At 38.7% G+C, this 23,096-nt stretch overlaps 2 protein-coding genes across 4 annotated transcripts; both read left to right on the forward strand.

The window, feature by feature from the left end:
- The first annotated feature begins 1,091 nt into the window (after positions 1–1,091).
- LOC111850326 (homeobox protein vent1-like) lies at positions 1,092–12,379 on the forward strand. 3 transcript variants are annotated; one of them, XM_072709610.1, is made up of 8 exons: positions 1,092–1,133; positions 3,574–3,606; positions 5,637–5,719; positions 5,916–6,069; positions 6,154–6,276; positions 8,266–11,455; positions 11,653–11,885; positions 11,997–12,379. In XM_072709610.1, the coding sequence occupies exons 6-8, from the start codon at positions 11,182–11,184 to the stop codon at positions 12,288–12,290; spliced, it is 801 nt and encodes a 266-aa protein (XP_072565711.1). In that variant the 5' UTR covers positions 1,092–1,133; positions 3,574–3,606; positions 5,637–5,719; positions 5,916–6,069; positions 6,154–6,276; positions 8,266–11,181; the 3' UTR covers positions 12,291–12,379. The 3 variants fall into 3 exon arrangements, with proteins under 3 accessions (XP_072565711.1, XP_072565712.1, XP_023679860.1); XM_072709611.1 differs by lacking the exons at positions 1,092–1,133; positions 3,574–3,606 and adding an exon at positions 6,996–7,050 and having other exon boundaries at positions 5,514–5,719; XM_023824092.2 differs by lacking the exons at positions 1,092–1,133; positions 3,574–3,606 and having other exon boundaries at positions 5,514–5,719.
- A 2,506-nt stretch (positions 12,380–14,885) lies between these two features.
- Positions 14,886–16,162, forward strand: LOC111850327 (uncharacterized). Its single transcript, XM_023824094.2, has 3 exons — positions 14,886–15,307; positions 15,434–15,633; positions 15,743–16,162. Exons 1-3 carry the CDS (start codon positions 14,965–14,967, stop codon positions 16,001–16,003), a joined length of 804 nt encoding a protein of 267 aa, XP_023679862.2. The 5' UTR covers positions 14,886–14,964; the 3' UTR covers positions 16,004–16,162.
- The last annotated feature ends 6,934 nt before the right edge of the window (positions 16,163–23,096 follow it).

Consider the following 23,096-nt stretch of genomic DNA (forward strand, 5'->3'; position numbering starts at 1 on the left):
TGGACTGCTCCCTGGGGAGGTGTTTCGGGCATGTCTAAGCAGGAGGAGGCCCGGGGGCAGACCCAGGAGATGCTGGAGAGATTGAATCCTTGGGCTGGCCTCGGAATCCCCCGGAGGAGCTGGAGAAGGTGGCTGGTGAGAGAGAGGTCTGGGCATCCCTGCTAAGACTGCTGCCCATGTGACCTGACCCCAGATCATCAGGAGATAATGGATTGATGGATAATTAGCCTATTTTTTTTACCCATGCAACCACGTGCTGAAGTTAAAAGAAATGCTGTTCTTATTTCACTCTATTATCCTTTTAAATTTTATACATTGATTCCTTTTCCATTTTTTTTCACGTTAAGTCACATACGAATTCTGATAAATGCTGTAAATCCTGATTAATGTCATGTGAAAAAGCCTGGAATTCAACTCTGAGTACTGAAGGGAGCATGAATTGCTCATTATGAAATATATCTTCCTGTTTCTGATGTACATTTTCTCAGGTCAGGCCATTGAAATTCACTATAAACATTTCATTAAAAAATGATAAAAAATCTTTGAATCATTTCTGTCCCAAAAAAAATTGACATTTACCTGGACATACCAAGTCATTCTTTGTCTGGTTTGAAAAGAAAAGCTTGATCAGCTACATTAATACTGATTGTTGGGACCTTCTGGAGAAATACCATCAAAACATCTTATATGTCAGTATAATCCATAATATACATTGGTTTGTGTGAATTTAATTATGGTTTCATTTAATTCTGAGGTGTTACTGTAGCTGTCATACAGGTATGATCACTTACCAACCAAATGATGGTAACTTAGTTTTAGCTGTATAAATTTCAGAGGTATTGTGAATCACATGAATTATAATTATGAAATGCATTTCAGGAACACCAAAATCACCCAAGATTATTCTCTCTGCTAAACAATCATTCCAAAACTAAAAGTAAGCCAAAAATAAGTATGAAATTATGAAATTCAGGTTTAAATTCCCTAATTTCAATTTTTTTCTTTTTTAAAAAAGAATATGTTCCTATTTTGAGTCAGTTAAAAATCTCTTTTATGTTTTATATTATCAGACTTTCTCCTGCCTTGCATCCCACCAGCCTGCAGCAGTAAAACTTGTGGTGGCAAACATATCGGTAAGTTTTGCCCATTTTGCTGCGTCCACTTGAAGGCTTTTTAACCTTTTTTCTCTGAGCTTTTCTGCGCCCTCCTTGCGCTTTTTTGGTTTAAGAACATAAGAACATAAGAAATTTACAAACGAGAGGAAGCCATTCGGCCCATCAAGCTCGTTTGGGGAGAACTTAGCTAATAGCTCAGAGTTGTTAAAATCTTATCTTGCTCTGATTTAAAGGAACCCATGGTTTTAGCTTCCACTACAATAGCAGGAAGACTATTCCATACTCTGACTACACGCTGTGTAAAGAAGTGCTTCCTCAAATTTGTTTTAAAATGTTCTCCCGCTAATTTCCACTTATGGCCACGAGTTCTAGTATTTAGACTAATATTGAAATAGTCATTTGGCTGAACAGCATCCAGACCCGTTAGAATCTTATAGACCTGAATCATATCCCCCCTTAGTCTCCTTTGCTCAAGGCTGAACAGATTCAGTTCCGTTAACCTCTCCTCGTAAGACATTCCTCTAAGACCAGGAATCATTCTCGTAGCTCTTCGTTGCACCTTTTCTAAGGCAGCAATGTCCTTCTTGAGGTATGGTGACCAAACCTGCACACAGTATTCTAGGTGGGGTCTTACCAAGGAATTATATAAGTGTAACATCACCTCCCTTGACTTAAACTCCACACATCTAGAGATATAACCCAACATTCTGTTCGCCTTTTTTATTGCTTCTCCACATTGGCGAGAGTGGGACATGGAAGCATCAACATACATACCGAGATCTTTCTCGTAATCAGCTACCTTTATTTTAGTGGAACCCATAAAATATCTGTACTGTATATTTCTGCTCCCTGCATGGATTACCTTACATTTATCTGTGTTAAATTTCATCTGCCAGGTATCAGCCCATTCGCTAATTAAATCCAGATACCGTTGAAGCCTCTCTGCTGCTAGATTAGTATCTGCTACCCCGCCCACCTTAGTGTCGTCTGCAAATTTAACCAGTTTACTGTATGTATTCGTGTCAATATCATTAATGTAAATTAGGAACAATAGTGGTCCTAAAATTTAACCCTGCGGTGACATAGTGCCTCTAATAACTACTCGCTGCTTCCTATCAGTTAGCCAGTTTTTGATCCAAGCTGCCACAGTTCCTAAAATTCCTGCAGCTTTAAGCTTTAACAAGAGCCGTTTGTGGGGGACAACATCAAAGGCTTTCTGCAAATCTAAGTAAATCACATCATAGGCCTTTTTGTGATCAATTTCACTTGTAGCTTCCTCAAAGAACTCAAGCAGATTCGTTAAGCAGGATCTACCTCTCCTAAATCCATGTTGGCTATCCTTTATAATGTTATTTGCATCTAGGTAATCTACCATTTTCACTTGAATTATAGCTTCCATTATTTTTCCAGTAATGCTAGTTAAACTGATTGGCCTATAGTTTGCTGGATTACTTCTATCCCCTTTTTTGAATATGGGTGTTATATTAGCATGCTTCCAATCTGATAGTACCACACCCGCAGATAACGATTTCTGGAATATTAAAGTCAAAGGTTGGCTAATAATATCCCTCATCTCTTTCAAGACTAAAGGTAAGATGCCATCAGGCCCCTGCGATTTATTTATTTTGAGTTTAGCTAGGCTTAGTATCACATCAACCTCAGTTATACATATATTGGTCATAGATGATGCTGTATTCGTATTAATTGGTGGTAAGTTACTTGTGTTCTCTATTGTGAACACCCTTGAAAAATAATCATTAAACTCGTTTACCATATCAATTTCGTTATCAATTATAAGGCCCTTACTATCCTGCAAATTAGTGATTTCAGCTTTTAGTGCTCTCTTGGAGTTAAAATATTGGAAGAAACCTTTACTGTCATGCTTAGCCTCCAATGCAATTTTTCTTTCTACATCCCTCTTTGATAGCCTAATGTAATTTTTTAACTCTGCCTGTAGACTTAGATACTCCTGCTTGATTTTGAAATCATTAGTTATTTTCCAGTTGTGGAACAGAGCCCTTTTCCTCCTGACTTTATTCTTAATTTCCTTAGTAAACCACCTTGGTTGTCGTTTCCTAAATTTAGTTTTGCTGGAAACAGGTATGAAGTCCTCTTGCACTTGCAACAATGTGCTTTTGAAAAATTCCCATGCCTCTTCAACTGTTTTGCTATTTAACTCTGTCCAGTTTACAGTTTCTAATTTCCGTCTCATACCATTAAAGTCAGCCTTCCTAACATTGTATACTTTTAATTTAGACTTTGCTCTTCGGACACTAAAATTAACCTCGAATGTTATGATCACTACCGTACAATGGGTCTAAAACCTCTAATTTTCCAATCCTATCCTGGTTATTACAAAAAACGAGATCAAGAAGGGCTTCTCCCCTGGTAGGAGTATTAACAAACTGAGTAAAAAAACAATCCTGTACTAATTCCACCATCTCAAGTTCATTTACAGAAGAGCCAGAGACTGTGTCCCACTGTATCCCAGGTAAATTAAAATCACCCATAACCACCACATCATTTTTATTACTCATAATCCTGATATCATCATATAATATTCTGCTTTCCTCTACAGCTACATTAGGTGCCCTATAACAAACCCCGACAATAAGGCCATTTGAATCTTTAGCATCGAGTTTGATCCATACAGCTTCTGAATTTTTATTTTTATCAGTGAGATCCCTTGCCTGCAAGTTTTCTTTTACGTATACTGCAACACCACCTCCCTTCTTGCCTATCCGGTCTCTACGGAACAACGTATAACCATCCATATTATATTCATCACCATCATTGTCACTCATCCATGTTTCAGTTATTCCTATAATGTCGTAATTTTCTGAAGAAATTAAAGCCTCTAAGTCATTAATTTTGTTTCTAATACTCCTAGCATTGAAATACAGACCACTAATGGTAGGCCTTTTACAGTGTCTACTTTTAATATTTATTTGGGCTTTCCGTCTCTCCCCACATAAATTCTTAAGTGACCTCCCTGCCCCCCCAGTCCCTAGTTTAAACATTCCTCAACTATTCTGCACATACGCCTCCCCAATACACTGGTTCCCCTATGGTTCAGATGCAACCCGTCCGGCTTGAACAGGTCCCACCTGTTCCAGAAGGTCATCCAGTGCCCCATAAACCTGAACCCCTCTTTCCTACACCACCATTTTAGCCACGCATTTAATCCCTTTATCTCAGCTAATTTTGCCTGACTTGCACGTGGCACGGGAAGTATTCCAGAGAATACCACCGTGGATGTTCTGCTTCTAAGCTTATCCGCAACTTCTATAAATTTATCTTGCAGAACAGCCCTTCTGCCCTTTCCTATGTCATTGGTGCCAACATGCACCACGACCACTGGATCCACCCCGGCTGGGGCCAAAAGCCTGTCCACTCGATCTGGAAGGTCCCCTACCTGGGCACCAGGCAGGCAAGACACCGTACGGGACCCTCTATCACGGGTGCACACATAACTATCTACACCTCTTATAATTGAATCACCTACTACCACAACCTCCCTCCTACTGGGGCTAGGTGGCTCCTTGGTGCCCAAGGGCTCACCTGCCTCCCCAGTCTCTTCCGGCTCTAAAGCCGGAAGCACCTGAAAGCGGTTAGAAACCATTACTTCAGGTGATGCCGCCTCTGTGAACTGTGTACGCCCTTTTCTACATCTACGGCCTACGTTCACCCAGCTCTCTCGACCTACCTGTTCATCATTCTCCCCCCTCCCCGCTTGTGATGTACACATAGTCTCCCTAGAAGGCGTATTAACTCTCTCCTTTAACTCATTGCTATGCTGGATGAGAGCCAGTCGCTCCTCTAGGTCACGAACCTATAGCCACTCCTCTCCAACTCCGGTCAGGTCAAACGGAAAAATTTGATAACCTTTGTTAAAAAGGGGAGGGACGGGGGGGAGACCGAGGAGGGCTGAGAGATTTCATTGGATTAGCCCAATGTCCTTCAAGAAAATCAACCAATGGGACGTCGCGGTCGATAAAAATTATTTATAATATACATTTTTGGGTAAATTACGACAGCCCGGGGCCGGCCCAAAAATGTGCGTCGGTTTTTTTCCATTTTGAGTGCCCATTGAAACATTAACCTAATTTACTTAACCCACATATGATACCTTACTGCAATCCTTAAGATGTTTACTTATCACATCAAAAGAAAAAAAATGTAATTTCTTGCCTATGGGGGCTGTGATACAGGTCTATACACTCCTTGTACCCGTAAGGTAAAGTGGGACGCATTTCAGGTAATGTGGGACAGGCGGTTTGGTAATGTGGGACAGGCGTTTATTTAATACATCCATCCATCCATCCATCCATTGTCTGAAGCGTGTTCTAGAAAATCCTTCTTCAGTTTTTATCACTAGAAAGTATTTGTATTCTCTAATACTGAACCTTAATTTAACAGCAAGGTTACACCATTTGTTTTCGATACATAGACCACAATCGTGTCAACAGCATTAGCATGATTGTCTTTAGGTTGTTGTTGTGATTTGGATTTGCCTTGCAGGAAATATTTCAAGGTTGTCATCCTGTTCACTTCCTCAACTCCAGAGCACAGGGGGTCAGGGACAAAGCCATATGTATCACAAAGTGAGTACATGATCTGAACCAAATGACATGCATTTGCATGTAGACTTGGACTTTCTCCTGTGAAACAGTGTCAGAATGCATTAAAAACTCCTCTTCTGTATAACTTGACTGAAATTCATTATGTTGCATATATATAACATTCTTCGAGCACTATAAAAATGTTGCATGAGTGTTAGTTGCCATTGTGTTTCAGTAGACCACTGTCACCTGACTCACCGCCAGTAGAGGGCAGCAGCCTCTTTGTTCAAGAAGCAACAGTGCAAGATAAACCCTTGATTCAGCTGCTGAAGCACGAAGAGAACGTCAGCAACTGGGTGTCAGCTGAAATTGTCATCTGTGACTCCATTAAGGTACAGCTACTGTGTCATGGAGGCAAATCATTGTTGGGAACCGTTTAGATTGTATAAAGACTGTGTTTTGTTTATATGTTCTAGGCACAAGCTGGTTTGCTTTCAAAATTTCTTATGATGGCCAAGTATTGTTACGAATCAAGAAATTTTGTCACAGCCATACAGATTCTTGGAGGACTAGAGAATGTCATTGTGAGACAATTACCAGTAAGTCCACTTAAATGTAATCTTCGAAAACATGCGTCCTTTGTACTAGTACAAATGTCTAATAAGCAGGGGTGTACAGGGGGGCGCACTGGCCCCAGCTGACCCAAAGTGATGCCACAACTCCCAAACCATACAAGACCATACAAGAAGTGCACTGCTGAATGTAGATAAGACAGGCTTTTATCTCTCATTTTAGTAATGCATTGATAATAGATAATGGTGGAATAGAAAATTGAGTGTTATTTTTAATGGAGTATTCTTATGATTGATTTTGCTATCATGTTATGTACAAGTAGCATAAACGTGCATTTAATGAACAATAACCATTACTTAACAGTGTATTCATCATACATTGCATTGTGATTTAGGCTTTGCTATATTGTCCTGTAAGCAACTGCTTATCTCCTAAATTATCTTCCTGATTAAGAAAGTTTGTCTATCTATCTATCTATCTATCTATCTATCTATCTATCTATCTATCTATCTATCTATCTATCTATCTATCTATCTATCTATCTATCTGTCTGTCTGTCTGTCTGTCTGTCTGTCTGTCTGTCAGTCAATCATACTACTACCACAAAGGCCATTTGTTAATAACAGAGACTGGTTATTGTCATGGTGTCACTAGCTTGAAAAAAATATGAATATAATAGGAATATTCTGGCATCTTGTATCCATGCTTCAGCCCCCACATCCCTAGTTTTCAGTATTTCTTCCAGGGTATTTCAGAAGTTTTCTTTCATTATACGTGTTCTGGAATCACTACAATCTTCTGTGAGTAATTTTTCTGTGAGTAAAGGTTGTTACCATGTCCTAGTAATAATACAGTCATTTAGGAAAAGTAGTGCTGGAATATTTATGTGCAGTATTACCCACAATGTAGCAGAGTTGGTAGGATTTTCATCTGAATTGAATTCATGACCTCAGTTCTCAAACTCATTAGAACTGGAATTTCTTAAAAGTCGAACCAACCAGTTCAAAACAAAATTACCTAGAGCTCGATCTGAATCTCAGAAGTCAAACCGTGAACGCCGACCTAAGATAACTTGTATGCACGAGGAAATGAGTCACGCTGCACGTCTCTCAGCGGAAAGAAAGGGTAACGCTTCAGTCTAAGCCTGGCAATCGCTGTGATAGCATCATGCATGTTTACACTAGCTGAATACATATATTTAGACAGTAAAAATACATTTAGACAGTGATAGACAGTAACAGTAATTATCATTATATAATAAAATACATTTTAAAATAAAGATGTCTTATTCATTATTTTAATATTAATAATAAGCCATTAATACATTTAATTATAATAATATTGTCGTGCCCAGCGGGGACTGAAAGGAGACAAAGGCGCAGACGTCAGGGTATCGGGGAATACGGGGTTTAATTACAGGTAAGGCAGGCAAAACGCAGATGGACAATACAATGACCGGACTGGGGAAACAAACTGAAACATGGACTAAATATAGAGGACTATTGAAAACAACCAGAAACAGCTGATCACACGGGGATTCCACACATCGTTAACGAGGGGGCGTGGTACACGGAAGGAGCGGACGATCGGGGCAGGACACATTTTTTTTAACTTTACACATTGTTTGGATACATTTATTTTCTTACTTTACAAATTACTGGTTTGATAAATGTGCTTAGATGTGTTTAGTACAGTATATGATCTTCTTGTTTTATCCGGTTCATTTTGTGTTTAAATGCTAAAAAAACATATTTAGGTGTAATTTTTTGGGGCCGGGAACCAATTAATTGGTTTTCCATTATTTCTTATGGGGAAAATTCGATCAGAACTAGAACTTTTTAGGGTTCAATCCGGAGTTCTGAACGGATTAAGTTCGAGTTCTGAGGTACCACTGTATTCTGTAAATAATTTCCAAAATGAATTAATATTTCTAATTTCCAAAAAATTGATTTTTAATGAAAAAGGGGGGAAAATTGTGCCTTGGATGACATATCCTTTTCTGTATTTGTTGAAAGAACATAGCAAAGGTTGTGAGCCAGATCCATGCCTTCCAGGAGAACAAGTTCACGTATATATGTCCCTGACCGAGAGCTGCAGACCTACCTGCGGCAGCATATCGCCTACCTGAGTGACTGTGACATTGTGCTTCTGGCTGCCGAGAATGACACCAACTTCCAGCAAATCCTTGCCGAACGTCACTCTAAGAGGATACAAGACACGCTGCGTAAAGTGAAGGCCACTTTTCAGTGACATTTCCTCAAAGGCACCACATACCATGTCTTATTCTGGCTGCAGGTATACATGGCGAATGCAGTGGCTAATATAGACATATTTCCTTAAGTTCATGTTAAGAAATGTACCATATTGTAAAACACTGGAAAACTGTATTGAGATCCATAGTTTACACCAAAGGTTGCCAGCCTAGAGGAATTCCAGGTGTTGGGGGAAGGGGACATTTAATAGTATGCGTTTAGCATGTTTATATATGTTATAAAAGACCAGGAATTGTTAGGAAACCACAACCACATGCCGCGTTTATTCATTTCAGTAATTTTGGATTCGTATATCAATATTATGCATAACAGTGCTAAAAGAAAATGACTCCCTGATTTTTACTGGACACTTCTGTCACCTTTAACATAACCTTGATGAAATCTGAATGCAAGATAGTGCTGAAAAAGAATTCAGATCAAAATGAATTATAACACATTAGTTAGTGTGTAGATATGATTATATTTCCAAATTAAGCATCCATGGTCTCAACCAAAAAAATAATAAGAAGAATAAAATGAGGAAATAAATTCCGTTTCGTTATTCTTTATGGTAAGGTTTAAAAAGGCTTACATTTCTGTACAATGTAAAAGTTCTGTTCTTATCATTAAAAATTACTAAAATATATGGTATTAACTTATACCATATGTATTTGATTTATTATTGAACTAATGTTCCTATCATAACTATATATCTGTCTTAAAACTGTAATTCAGTTTGAAGGAAACAGAATGTAATTTTATGTGCTTTCTATTTAAAAAGAAAGTTTAGCCGAATTGTTTGTTTTGGATTTAGTTTGTTTTTGGATGATTGAAACCACGTTATTAAGCTTTTTATTAAGATGTCTATTTTACGTCTTCATTAGCATCTCTTCATTATCCCATCGGTTGGTTTATTGGTTATTTTGGTTAAATGTAACAAATGTAACATAAGATACATGTTATATGAATTTCCTATTGGAAAAAAGCAGTACAGTACTTTATACATACTTGTACTGTACCATAATTGATTTAATCTTTACGTATAATGTCCGTTTTTAAGACATATAATTCTTCTACTGGGCCTGCAAATGGTACTTTGATGTTTCATTTTCCCACGACAGACTTCAAAAACAACTGGACGGCATTGGAGGTTACTACTTGTAATCATAATATAAATTTTGTGGGAGTTTGGCTGCATTACTCGTTATTGTTTATTTAACTTTTTATAGTTGTATCCCAATATGATTAGAAGACACGGGCTTGTTTTTGCGCGGGTTCGTATGGAACACATGCTTTTTTTGTTCGGTTGCTTAGGTCATTGCCAAAGAATTGCAAAGCTTCGCAGCGACAGTCTATGAAAAAGCTTATGCAGCATCGTCGCGAGGCAATAAGCGTCCCTGGAAGAGGCGCCTTCCAAAGCCTCCTGCCAGCGCCCCCAGCGTCCCTATTGTTTTCCGGTGGGAGAATAGGATCGTCTTCAAATCTTCAAAGTGGAGTAGATAAAGGACATAATTGAAAGGCAAAAAACTCAAGACTTTTAAATCAATATGTCATTGATAAAAAGAAATATTCAACAACCATTACATGTATTGTTTAGCTTAAACGATCTTTTATTGGCATTCTTGGTTGCTGGCCGAAAGTGTTACAGACTGAGGTATTTATGGTCCACAATAATAAAGTTTCCCTTTCGCAAAATCTACTTATTTTGTGAGAAAATAAGATTAATCTAAAATGCACAGTTAAAAAAACGATTGCATTGCATTCCCTGACCAATTTCAATTATCTAGTTTTATTATTTCTCGTTATTTTTGTTTTATGCTTAGCGTACTCATTTCTGAAGTTCATTCATAAAACTGAAGTTAAATGCAGCACAGCTATTCTCTTCACAACATATTTTGCCTGAAGTTAACATATGGCGGAAACACTAAATGTAATTGTTTTGCTACTGTAATGCCTTTGATCTCTGTAATACCTAAATAAGCCGGGCCTGGACAGACGTCTGCTGCCGGCCGGCAAGGCGGCGTCAGCGCTCCGCGTATACATGTTAACAGCCCGCGATGTTGAACCTGTTGGAAGTGCGACTGCGCCGCTTTTAGGTTAAGAGGGATCTGTTATAGCAAATATAATGCGTATAGTTGCTAATTAATCCAAACAGTTCCAATACGTTGAAATATCTGTTAGGCGTATTATAAGGCTAAAGTTGTTCGAATTCCGGCCTTTTATTGAATTTTATCGACCTACTATTCATGTATCATTAGCCCTATACGGTAGGCCTAATTGGTGTTGGACTATTGGGCTGTAGTGAATCGTAGGGTGGCTGCAGGTACTGCAGTCTGGATACATTCAAATCAGCCATACATGTATTTTTTAAATATAAATGCAGAAAATCTTATGTGATTTTGATTTCCAGACGATGGCAGGTTAATGTACGAGCTCAAATGGTTATCATAGACTTGGTGGCGCCAAGAATTTACACCTTTTCGGGATATGTGGAAACTTCAACAACAACTATCCTATTAGCTGCCATCATTGAGACGATCGGGCGCTAACGTCTCTTTGCATATGATAATATCATGGGGTTTGTTACAGTATAAAAGTGGTCTTGTGTCTTATTGCCAGAGACCATTTGACTCTTTGTGGAATATATGAGTTCTTGGCAATTTGACCCAAAGTGGAAATATGGTTAAAGATTTCTCCATTGCATGGCTGGCCCGGAGCCATTACGACCCTTCGCATGCAGTGGAATCGCTAGATGCAGGAAATGTACCACAGCATTTCAAACGTCGTCTTGCGTGTGTGGTTCAGCCTCGATCCCCGACATCCTACGACAGAATGTATCTTAAACCTAAACACAACAGCAAGAAGCACACGATGCCAGAAACTACCAAGAATATCAACAACCAAGAAGACAATCCATCCGCTGCATCATCCATTCGCTGCTCTTCCGAAAACTGTAAGCTATAAAAGTTTAATCTTCAATTTAACATACATCATTACTTTAGTATTTGGTTTTTGTTTAAGATGACATTTTAAAAACGTAACTATTGTTACGACCCCTGTATATTCATACCAGTATCACATTCGTTTAATCTCTACGAATAATCCCGCACAACTGTATAGAATATAATTATTTATAACTGTTCATTTCAGTTTCTGAGCAGAGTGGCTACTCATCGGGCTACGAGAGCGAAGTCGCGTTTTCAGAAAATGCTACCAGCAAGGAGGACAGAGAGGGAAAGGTGGATGCGGCTCAGCGAAGGGTGCGAACAAAGTTCACATCGGAGCAGATCTTCAGGCTACAGAAGACTTTCGGCAAACACAAATACCTGGATGCAGCAGAAAGGATGAAATTAGCTGCGAAGCTCAACCTTTCTGAGACCCAGGTAAGCATGCCGCTGTCATAATTCGTTTAATATCCAGCCAAATACAATGGCCAAATTTCACGCCTTTTGAATGCAGCCTTGCTAATAATTCTTCATGTGCTTTTTTTCCAGGTGAGAACTTGGTTTCAGAACCGGAGGATGAAACTGAAGCGCGACGTGCACGACTTAGGCGCGGAATATTTAGCCCCCAGTTTTTGTGCAGCATTATTAAATCCGCCCCATGTCGTTCAGCACCGAAATGCTGGACAGCATCTCCTACTGAACCCTTCAGCATACGGTTTTCAAGGTCCCGGGATGCCACAAGTTCTCATGAATCACGTGGTTAACAGGCAGTCAGCATATATACCCCACGATGCTGCCTTCCAGTTATTTATGAAAGATGTGTACCCCGACCATGCAGTGTAGAAAACAGCACTGGGAAATAAGGAGAAAAAAAAAGTTCATTCTTAAGTATTTCGTCGTGTAAAATGTGTAATTTCATGTAAAATAATGTAAATGGGAAATCGATATATTTAACACAATAAATTCTGTTTACTTCTGAACTCGCTTCATTTGAGTGTATACCGTTTTTGCCAAGAAAATACAACACTAGTAATTAACTTGCCGGGATCTTGATTTCAGATCTAATTGATTTCTTTAAAAATATTCTGAGTTTGTTTAGGATTTATTGTTAGCTAGACCTGGAATACGCTAAGTAATTGGTAAATATATACATTTAGACAGGTAGGCCTATACAACACATTAAAAAGCAATACAGTCCTATTGGCAGGCATAAAGCATATATTCACTATAAAGTAAATATATATTTACTATAAAGTCCCTGCGTTACCGATTAGCGTCAGTTCTATTTCATCTAGCCCTGTGGTCTTTAAACTAATTTACAGCGATAGCTGAGCCGCTTCTATAAAGGAAAATATGGAGAGGTGCGTGATTATATCAAAATATCAAGTAAATGGTGTCCACTGGGGGGCTGGCTACGGCGACGCAGCTTGTTGACTAGACTGATTACGTTTCCTTTGACGTCCACCCTGCAGTACTCCTCTTTAGATACGTGACAATAGTTGTAGTGGCCCATGTACGCGGGTACATAAATGTATAAAATTCCTATATGTGTGTGTGTGTGTATAAACCCACTATAGTTATGTATTGATACATCAATGTGTGTTATTTGACTACGAGCAACGTATGGTATTGGCCTACTCCATGGGTGTTACTGTGAGCTATTTGCAGTTAATCGAATCTTTGCATAAACACGATTAAACTGCGACGTGTTGCCTACTTAGGAAATCGACACCAAAAAATATAAATATTGGGCTTAACCAGTATCACATTTATTTAGGCCTATACTACTTATAACCAGGCTTAAGACATTCCATGAATCACTTAAGAATTTATTTGTTTACAAAATACCCTCGAGAATTTGTTCCTTTTTAAGATATAAATAAGCCAAAAATAGCAAATGAAGTAGTCGTCTACGTTAACGAGACATGTGTGTTAGATAGCACCATGGCTCCTTCAGGGGATTACTTGTCTAAGTACGGAAGGGTCCCTTGCTGTGCTTTCATATGCGCGTCAAATAATTCTGTTTGTTTTCATTGTGGTACTTCAAACGCTGGCTAACGACGAGATCATGGTCAACAATTAGTACTAATTACTCCTTCTACTGATGCATTTACACTTACCACACAGGCCGCCGACGCTGGCTCCACGAAGTCTGCTCCCTGTTTACGGACTAACGACCCCATATGGACGTGAAGTTCATTCAGGATGGTCAGGAATTGACATTATTCCACACTAACGTTTGTCTCCAACCTGGTAAATGTCTATAGATTCATGTTTATTTTAACCGATTATTGTAGGCTACTAAACGATTTTACAATTATTTGTTTGCATTGTAATGAATTGAATCAATAAAATAAAATTCTGGGCTGTTCTCTGCCGTTGTTCAGTCTCGTTTTCTAAATGTTAATATAATATTGCGATGAATGAAGAAATGTGACAACTCCTATAGGCAACTCTTTTTGTCTTTACGTGCGTATTATTTTATATTCTAATAGCTTGGAACTATGCAGGTTAGATAGTAGGCCTATGTGAATTGCCCGTTGTCCTCTTTACGAATTCTGTTGTTAACGTTTTGATCATTGCTGGGATTTCTTCGCAAGCCTGTATTTAATTTGATTATGATTTACTGGACATTGTAAGTAACATTCTGCATTCATTGAGTTCAGTGTTATCTGGGAATCTGCAGTGGGCGCCGAGGTTGCAGCGATCTTCAGAGCTGGCGCCGGTGGTCTGTCAGTCTCGATTCACTGTCAACAAAGATCAAACATCAATCCTTCACTTTCACACTGATGTTCGCTCAAGTCGATCACCTCCATTTTGACAAAAAAGACAATAGATCAACAACTGCATTCATCACGAGTAAATCAGCTCAAGGCTGGCAGCGGCGAGACAGTCGGTGCTTATGCAGGCACCGGGACACAATCAGCAGTATTACAAGTCTTCGCAGGAGATTTGCAAAAGCAAGGATTTGTGTAACAGCATCACACAATACATATGCACGGGCACACATACAGAACATTGTTATAAGTTAGGAGTTCAATACTTGCAGATATTATGCCATCATTTTTTAACTAACAAAAGTTAGTTTTTAATATGTAATTTAATATGTATAGTTTTTTTGGATAACAGGCCTAAGTTACTGCAGTCAAATTATAATAATTTAAAAAGCTACATTATGATATTATGTATCTATTTTCTAAGTCGATTTCCTAGGAAAGATTCATAAAGTTTTATCAATCTAGGTCTATTATGAGCCACACAAACATGGCCTGAACCAAGGTCACTTTTTTTTACTTGAATATCAAGAATTAGCATGATTAACGTTTAATTGCTAATGTCATAGACGCGAAGAGGAGAAGGGAGGCGGGAATGGTCCAGGCGGCGGTATTCTCGGAGACATCGTGGCGCCTGGATTTAACAGGTTTACTGAATGTGCTAAAACTACAGTTGCAACATCTATTAACTTCAATTAATAGAGCCATTAAACACTTATCGTTCCCCTGCGATCGCTTTACATATGCAAATAGCGTCGGGAGAATGGTTATATAGGGAGAGGTCAGATCCCACAGGTCGCATAACACCTCCAGCAAGCTCCTGCACGGACCGCAAACTTCCAGGAAACATGGCAAAAGTCTTCTCTGTGGAATGGATGTCTCAGAGTATTTACAGTGCTGCAGCTGAGACGGACCGAGAAAAAGCGCAAGATGCTGGTCCTGCATTTTTAAAGCCTCATTTGCCTCGGGAAGCTGAAGCATCGTCCTACGTGGAAATTTCAGCTGAGCCGAAAATCTCACTTTCTGCAGAAAAAGAATCCGACTGTAATAGAGCTTCTCAAACTTACAATCCGTCTTCTCCATCAAGTAAGTATCAGTTCACGATGCCTGTGTATGTCGAGACTATTAATCCATTGCTGTTTCCTATATTTTTGTAGCTTGAATGCCTGGATACAATTTGCAGTATACTTATTGTGCCCTTTCAATTTTCAGACAGTTCTGGTTATACCACGGGCTCCGAAAGTGAGGTGGGAGAGGATAGTGAAGGAGAGACTGGCCTACAGCGCAGGCTGAGAACAAAGTTCACCTCCGACCAACTGTACAAACTGGAAAAAATGTTCAATAAACACAAATATCTTGGAGCCACGCAAAGAAGAAATTTGGCGGAAAAGTTGCATCTTACTGAAACTCAGGTAAGAGACTTTTATACTCTGGTAACACTGTGGTAACTAAATGACTGGACGAGTCGTGACGAAATGTGTAACGAGGCAATATGCAATAACATGCTCTATATTTTTGCAGGTGAAAACGTGGTTTCAGAACAGGAGGATGAAACTGAAAAGAGAAGTACAGGACTTGCGCGCAGAGTATTTCTGCCCCACGATTCCCCCCGTGATGTTCACGCCTGTTGTATCATTTCAACAACACGGCTACGCTGGACAGCAGCCCCAGCTGCCTGCAGCCTCTCACGCCCTGTACTCCCCACTCGTGAAGCAGCTCTCGATGCAACAGATGATCCCTCAACAAATCCATCCGCTGATGCTTGCTCCACAGTATTACTGAGAATGGAAATGCAGTACAAAGTACTCAAACTGGACTTTCGGGGATTTGTGCAATGATCTACTGATTATGGCATTAAATACTTACGGCAGTTAGGTATAAATGCCATTAATGTGGTACTTACAACGTGTTTTACTGTCCAATGATGATGTATATAAAAGCACTGACAATTTCTTTTTTTTTGCTTAAATTAACTTTAATTAATATCTGTTTATAGTAAGATATAAAATAATTTATGTATGTACATCTTTTGTTTTATTACGACGTACTGTATACAAATAAAACGTGTGAGTGAATTTACATTGTGTCTATCTATTTATTTATATTTATCTATGAGTCTTTTATTTTGCTCGAGCATAAACACAGCCTATTGTGTATTATTAAGCACCGTGGGCAGTGTCATAATTCGAAATCATCAAGCAGAATTTTAAAACAGCTTTATTATGGGAAGCTGGTGTATCGTTCTTTAAAAAAAAGGTGTAACTATAAACGTTGATCTCACGTAGACGGTAATACCTTAAACTGTAAATTACCAAGCACTAAATCGGTACTGACAACTTTTCTTCTTGCTTTTTGGGTTTACGTATCTCTGTTTATAGACTTGCCTTCAGATCTACAGTTAGAGATAGAACGCAAGATACAACAGCCGGCGGAGCCCTCGCGTAACACCCCCTCTTGTCGCTCATTTGCATGTGAAAAATTGCATCAAAGGAGAGATAACTACAAGACCATTAAAATCCATTGAGCTTTATTATGCAACAGTTGTATGAGTCCTCACATGCTGAAGAAGCACTGGCGCCGCAATGTCTGCATGAAGCAGTTTGCTTGTTCCCCCCGCGAGCCATTCTTACTTGACAAATGCAAATACAAACCAGCATCAAAATATAAGGCTGCCTATGTAATAGGCTACGGCAGGGCTGCCAGTTTTCACGCATCTGGCGTGACACTCAGGCTTTCAGACTCTCACGCTCACTTAAGAAGGAGTCTATATTATTCTATTATAAACCTAAAATTAGCTATATCATTGGGGTAGTTTGCAAACCCTACTAACTCTTTACAAGGTAATCAAACTGTTACAGCCATGTAAATTTGTGTGCATGTCTGCTGAGCTGTCGCGAAAATCTCATTCCTGCCAGCTGATCAAAGTTGGCAACTCTGCTATGATGCATTATTTCTCTCATCAAATTTTAGCATAATACATATTTCCATTATAACCACAAAATACTGGTTATTAATATTAGTAGCTACTAGCATAGTAATTTCTGTGAAAAAGAGCTGGTTCAGTTTTCACCAAATACCACGGTTGAGTGAGGACAAAGTTTGCGCTGTATGTAATTTTTTAATCTTTTTTTTTCCAACATGAAATGTGTATTTTAACCAGGCTGATTAAGAGTTACGTGTCATAGAAGTTAAAGTTATGTGAAGGTCGGTGTGGAGTAATGTGTGACAGCATCAAAGAAGATGCCACAGCATTTTAAAGCTTAAAACAGCGGGACTTCTGGAGCAGGAAACGAGCTAAACAGCCGCTGAAGACCTGGGGAGGAGACGGGGCGGGGGCGGGCTGAAGGGGCTGGGAACATCGGGGAATAGGAAACAGCCGATCGGTACTTTTAAAACATGCATGCCATGGAATACCACAATTCCATTATTATTTATAGATGTAATCGTTCATAAGAAATTCTATATCTACAGTACAAATTAGGGTATAGGCCTAGATATGGCTTATTTTGTAAATGCGGCTCCACAACACGTTTATGCCATAACGTCTCCATAGGGTGCTGCAAACTTGTAAACGTTTAACAGGAATTAATTTTAGGCCTATGCATTTTTTTCTAGGCTATGTTTACCTTTTAAAGTTGGCGATTCTTTACATATAATCTATGTTTCCACTATATGCATCATCATACATATAAACGTGGACTCGCTCTTTAATTTTAATTCAATATAATTAATATGCGAAAAGTGATTAAATCTGACGTATAGTCAATATACATTTTTACTGGAAGCGAGGGCCTCCAGGAAGAACTGAACTTTGATCTCGAGTAACACCTAAGGAGATTCAGACGACAGTCAGAGGACCCAAGCTGTGCGTAAATAGCGCTCCTCGGGGTATCTCTGTAGGCATGTTTTTCTTAGGAAACGCCAGTTGAATTTGTTCCTTAGATTTGGCTATGGACGGTAGGGACATATTATAATATTAATATTATGAAATATTATGGGAGTACCGTGTTTGTTTGGGAATATTTGATCCCTACCAGTGTTGAAACCAAACGTACCCCCCTCCCTTACGTCGAAAACTCCACATGAAATTAAATGTATTTAAAACAACTATACTAGGTTATTATTAAATGAGATGTATGCCAGATCAAATTAGTTAAGCTTTTTTCCCCCCGATTTCAGATATAGTTCAAATTTTAGGTGATACCCGAATAAAACATATTACTATGACTGTTTCGGAGTCTGCATGAATGGGTGTGATCATACAGAATTCACCGGGGTGGGGGTGAGCGGTAAAATGAAGGTAAATTGTAATGATGGTTAGGAAAATATGTTGAGTAGCCCCTAGTCAAGGAAGGTGTGAATAGCTTAGCTTCGTTGCACTTGTATATGGGTGGGTAGATTCAGACTGAGCGGAGCCAGAGAAAGATCAGTTTCAAAGGTGCGAAAAGCCAGTGGTAGCCAACAGCCACCCCAACAGAAGGCTTTTATGGGTTTATATTCTTTATTAACGTCTTGTTAACTTTGATGATGAGGGCACAAGAAATCTGGGAACAAGAGCAGGGAGTGTTTGGTGTTATAACTTGTGTCAGTGTACAGTTTCAGCTTCATGGAAATCTGTTGGAATGTTTCATTTCACGTTTAACTCCTAACTGACTTAGTGTAAGAAAAAAAGGTGTTTTTGTAATCCTTACGCCTGTGAGTATTTAATAAATGTATAAATATTTTGTCGTACTTTTTATTACATTTATTTTGACATTTAACATTTTGTCATCTGGTTTAATTGTGTTTATTATAATTTACTGAAATGTGAAAAGGCACTCATGTAAAGTCTCAAGGAAGTAAAAATTATAATTAGTAATCATTAATATAATTGCGAAATAGATATTATGGGCTTTACAAAACAATTATAGCACAGTGGTTTCAAAATTAATTGAAAGCAAACAAAAAGCACTGTAAAATGTACAGAAAATATCTTTATTTGCTCTTTACTGTAGGGACACACAGACTGGTTTATTGCGGGTCAGATTCTAAACATGCAAAATATAAGCAATGCTTCAATATATTTCACAAACATATTTATCTCAAGATCTGAAAGACATCAGGTAGCACTGAACATAGTAATTAAGTTACTTAATACATTATTTGAAATAATTAAAATCAAACACTCGTTTGAACCTGGAAACTATAATTCCATAGATTGATATAGAATACCTTTATTGTCATTGTACATTGAATCATTGAATAATACATGGTGCAATGGAAATTCAGGTGCCTCTCCTGGAACAGTTGCTACTAAAACACAAAATAATAATATGTTGTATAAAAATATATAATATGTTGTATAGAATATATTACACAGAATAGTTAAATAATTACATAAATAGAGTATATGTACCTGGTGCAGTGATTTGCACATTAATGACATTATTGCACATGACAGGTAATATTTCACATTGCACATAGTACAGCACATGATGGTTAATATTGCACATTTTACATAGATAAAGTACCACCATGTTTAAAGTTATTTGTACCTTTCACTGTAACACATTTTACAATTATAATTAGAACATTAGACAGGTTTAAGAAGGACGGAAACAAGCATGTAAAAGACTTAACACAGAACTTGGAGCTCTAAGGAGGAGGGAGGGGGGGCAGCTTTGATCTTGAGGTGAAGGGATGGACAACTGCACCGGAGACGTCCGCAGCTGAGGGGGTTTGGTGGATTACCTCTGCAGCCCCATTTTCCCATGCCCTATGCCTCTTTAAAGCTAGTTCTCAAAGAGGTATATGCATAGGAAAAAGGAACAGCGAGCACAGAGAGATTCCAAGCAACATCATCACGGACCTTAAAAATCATATTATCCTGCCATGTGATACAGCGCTACATTTTAGAGAAATGCGTCGAAAATATATAAGCCTCCATCTCATTAGGCGCAAAACATTCCTGGCATTGAATGAAGCGTGCCCTGTGAAAATATAATTATGCATAAATAACAACATGCATCATGCAATTGTACAGCGAAAGTACAGTTAAGCATATTGTAAGTTGAATATTTAGAACATCATTGATTGTGTATTGAAATTACTTTTCCACTTAAAAATAGACAAAAAAGATTTGGCTTACCTAGTGACCACCAGCATGATCTTCTCACGGCACACGCTTCCTTCTACAGCATTTTATTTCCATCCGGAGACCTTGAAGATGTGAGAGGAAGACAGAGTAGCAGTTCCACAGGCCCCTGTTGGAACAGGCCCTGCCCACACCTGCAGATGCCAGCACAAGTATACAAGTAACCCCCCCCCCCCAAAAAAAAAAAAAACTTCAGATGAACTGGCAGAGGTTTGATTCAGCAGCTGTTGTGGCAATAATCGTGTGCTAGTATAAACTATCAGCTGTTTGGCCCCTGAACGTCACCAGTGTGGGGAGTGAGTGAAATTCAGGACTCTTCGTTCCCGATGGTTGAGGTCTGTTTATCTTCCAGGGCCTCTCTCCCAGGAGATAGACCCCTGCTTACTGAGGGCTCAAGGTCCCCCACAAGGCTTCCATGGGGCGATGGATGTTAGCATAGTGGTCATCCACATCAAGGACAAGACAGAGCAGCATGCTGTCCAAAGGGAGTGGTATTATTTAACCGTTTACTTGTCCATTACCCTGCCTTCAACACCAACATAGCCTTTTAGTAGAAACCAAACTATGAAATGCAAAAGAAAATAAACAAGTAACTGAACTGTATACATGTAGGAACCCACAGTGGTTCTCCTTTGTTAAGAAAGCTTTGTTAAGAACTAAAAACGTTTAAAACTCCAATTCAGGCAGCCACCCAAAGTCAGTAATAGGAAAAGTACTGAACTGCTGGTTTTCTTCACACTCTTACAGAATGAAGAATCTTTGCAGACTAGAGACCTGCCAAGTGACCTTTTCTTGCAGAACAGGAACAGTACATACTACAAAGTCCACGTTGCGGAGACCCAGCACTCCTCTACGGCAGGAACACTTTCTGATTACTGTTGGATCTATAGCGTGAAGTTCAGATTTACCTGAAATATAAGTAGAGTAACACTAGATGGCAGCACCGCCAAAGAGTATAGGTATAACCTGCTGTTATTTGATCTGGCAGTTGCACATGGTCGCTAAGATTCTTCACCGCAGTTTTGGCTGTTTTTATTGTAAAGGATAGTTTCAGCAAAGCAGTGCTGGCAGTTTCGCAGTGTCCCAGTATGGAGAGAAAGGCCTCCACGCATTTTCAGCTCTTTCTCTCACATGTCTTTTGACTAATATAGGATATCGCCAGTGACTGCGACGTGTCATAGTGCTATAATCAAGCCCTCGGGTTAAATTAGCGTATATACAGATGTGGCTGCATTTGTCTGTAAAAGGAACAAGGTGTTTATGCTTTTCAGAAAGGCAAGGAGACAGGCAAGGTCTACCTATGTTAGATTCACAATTAATGCAATAATATTAACCAAACAGAAAGATGCACATTTACATACATCCTGGTTTTTAAGAGATAACAATATTTAGTAAATCTTATAAATCTCATATCTAAAAGATGAATTATCTACAGCTCAGTAGATAGAGTAAATGCAAAACTACTCTATGATGACCTACCTTGCACATAACTCATATTATTACTCACATAACTCATACTCACATAAATTATACTATACTATAATAGAATAATAGCAAAAAAGATCTGTGGAAAATATGCTTATAGATATCAAACATCTACAGCTCTCTGGGACAGATCTGGTCACTACTTTAAAAAAAGAAACACTCAGTCCAAACGAAATATTTGGGTAAAATATTTTAGTTACAGTCATGCCACACAATGGAAGAATATGACAAATAATGGTTTGGTCAAGTGTTCAACAGTTTATGTACAGACAATGTGACAGATAATGGGAACTAAAAAATCCGCCTTATGCCAATCATTCAAGTTACGATCAGGTATTTTTTCAAAGCTGTACTTTTTAATATTTTTATAACAATGCATCCTTTTGTTGTACAAAGATAGAGAAAAATAAAATGCATCTGGGTAATAAGTGAAAATACACTCAGAAAAAAACACTAACGTGAGAAAATGTGCATTTAAACAGCATGACAATAAAAAGTAACAAGAATTTCTTCTGTTCTCCAAAAAGTAACTGATATCCAGGCCTGAACTGGCCATCTGGCATTCCTGGTGGGCCAGTGGGCTTGGGAGCTGACTGGCAAAATTTATTGGGGGTATGTGTCCTGGGCCAGTCTGGGCAGAAGTCCAGGGCTGGCTTTTAATCCCAGTCCAGCTCTGCTGATATTTTGTTGGATGGCTAGAAGAATACCTCTTTGCTTCCCAAACTTCCCCTCATGGGCACCCAGCCATTCTCACTCTTTGTTAAATTTCACCACCAGCTCACTTAATTAATTAACTTAATGTGGTACTGATCAGCCAAAGAACGTGTATTAGTGGTTAACCTCAACAAACATGGGGACATATCTCAAGCTGCCGGAACAAATTCCTTGTGTGCCCCAGCACACTTAGCGAATAAAGGCTGATTCTGATTCTGATATCAGTAAGAGGACTGGTACTTCATTGATCCTCAAAGTGAAATTAGGATGTTGTTGTTATAGCAGATATTAGACTGAAAGCAAAAACAGAGACATAGGAAGAGGGGCAGAATAAGTAAGAGTGTAAGTAAAGGTACAATAAACCAAATAATAAGTTCCAATTTGAATAAATGAAAGTACAGATTATAGAAACAGATGTGCAAAAGTATGAGAATGTGGAATATGCAAAAGTTGGATGTTAAGTACAAATAGAGAAGAGGTTTTGAACAGGCTAAGCTGATACACTTTTACAGACATAAAATCGTAGTTTTACTCCAACATTAA

This window comes from Paramormyrops kingsleyae, chromosome 3 (genome assembly GCF_048594095.1).
Source record: "Paramormyrops kingsleyae isolate MSU_618 chromosome 3, PKINGS_0.4, whole genome shotgun sequence".
NCBI lineage: Eukaryota > Metazoa > Chordata > Actinopteri > Osteoglossiformes > Mormyridae > Paramormyrops > Paramormyrops kingsleyae.

What these genes read in the sequence shown, in the direction of transcription:
- LOC111850326 (XM_072709610.1), top strand. Translation starts at nt 11,182, where the DNA reads ATGGTTAAAGATTTCTCCATTGCATGGCTGGCCCGGAGCCATTACGAC. An exon ending in TCGCTGCTCTTCCGAAAACT is followed by an intron (nt 11,456 to 11,652) that starts GTAAGCTATAAA and finishes TGTTCATTTCAG; the next exon opens with TTTCTGAGCAGAGTGGCTAC. An exon ending in TCAACCTTTCTGAGACCCAG is followed by an intron (nt 11,886 to 11,996) that starts GTAAGCATGCCG and finishes CTTTTTTTCCAG; the next exon opens with GTGAGAACTTGGTTTCAGAA.
- LOC111850327 (XM_023824094.2), top strand. Translation starts at nt 14,965, where the DNA reads ATGCAAATAGCGTCGGGAGAATGGTTATATAGGGAGAGGTCAGATCCC. An exon ending in CAATCCGTCTTCTCCATCAA is followed by an intron (nt 15,308 to 15,433) that starts GTAAGTATCAGT and finishes TTCAATTTTCAG; the next exon opens with ACAGTTCTGGTTATACCACG. An exon ending in TGCATCTTACTGAAACTCAG is followed by an intron (nt 15,634 to 15,742) that starts GTAAGAGACTTT and finishes ATATTTTTGCAG; the next exon opens with GTGAAAACGTGGTTTCAGAA.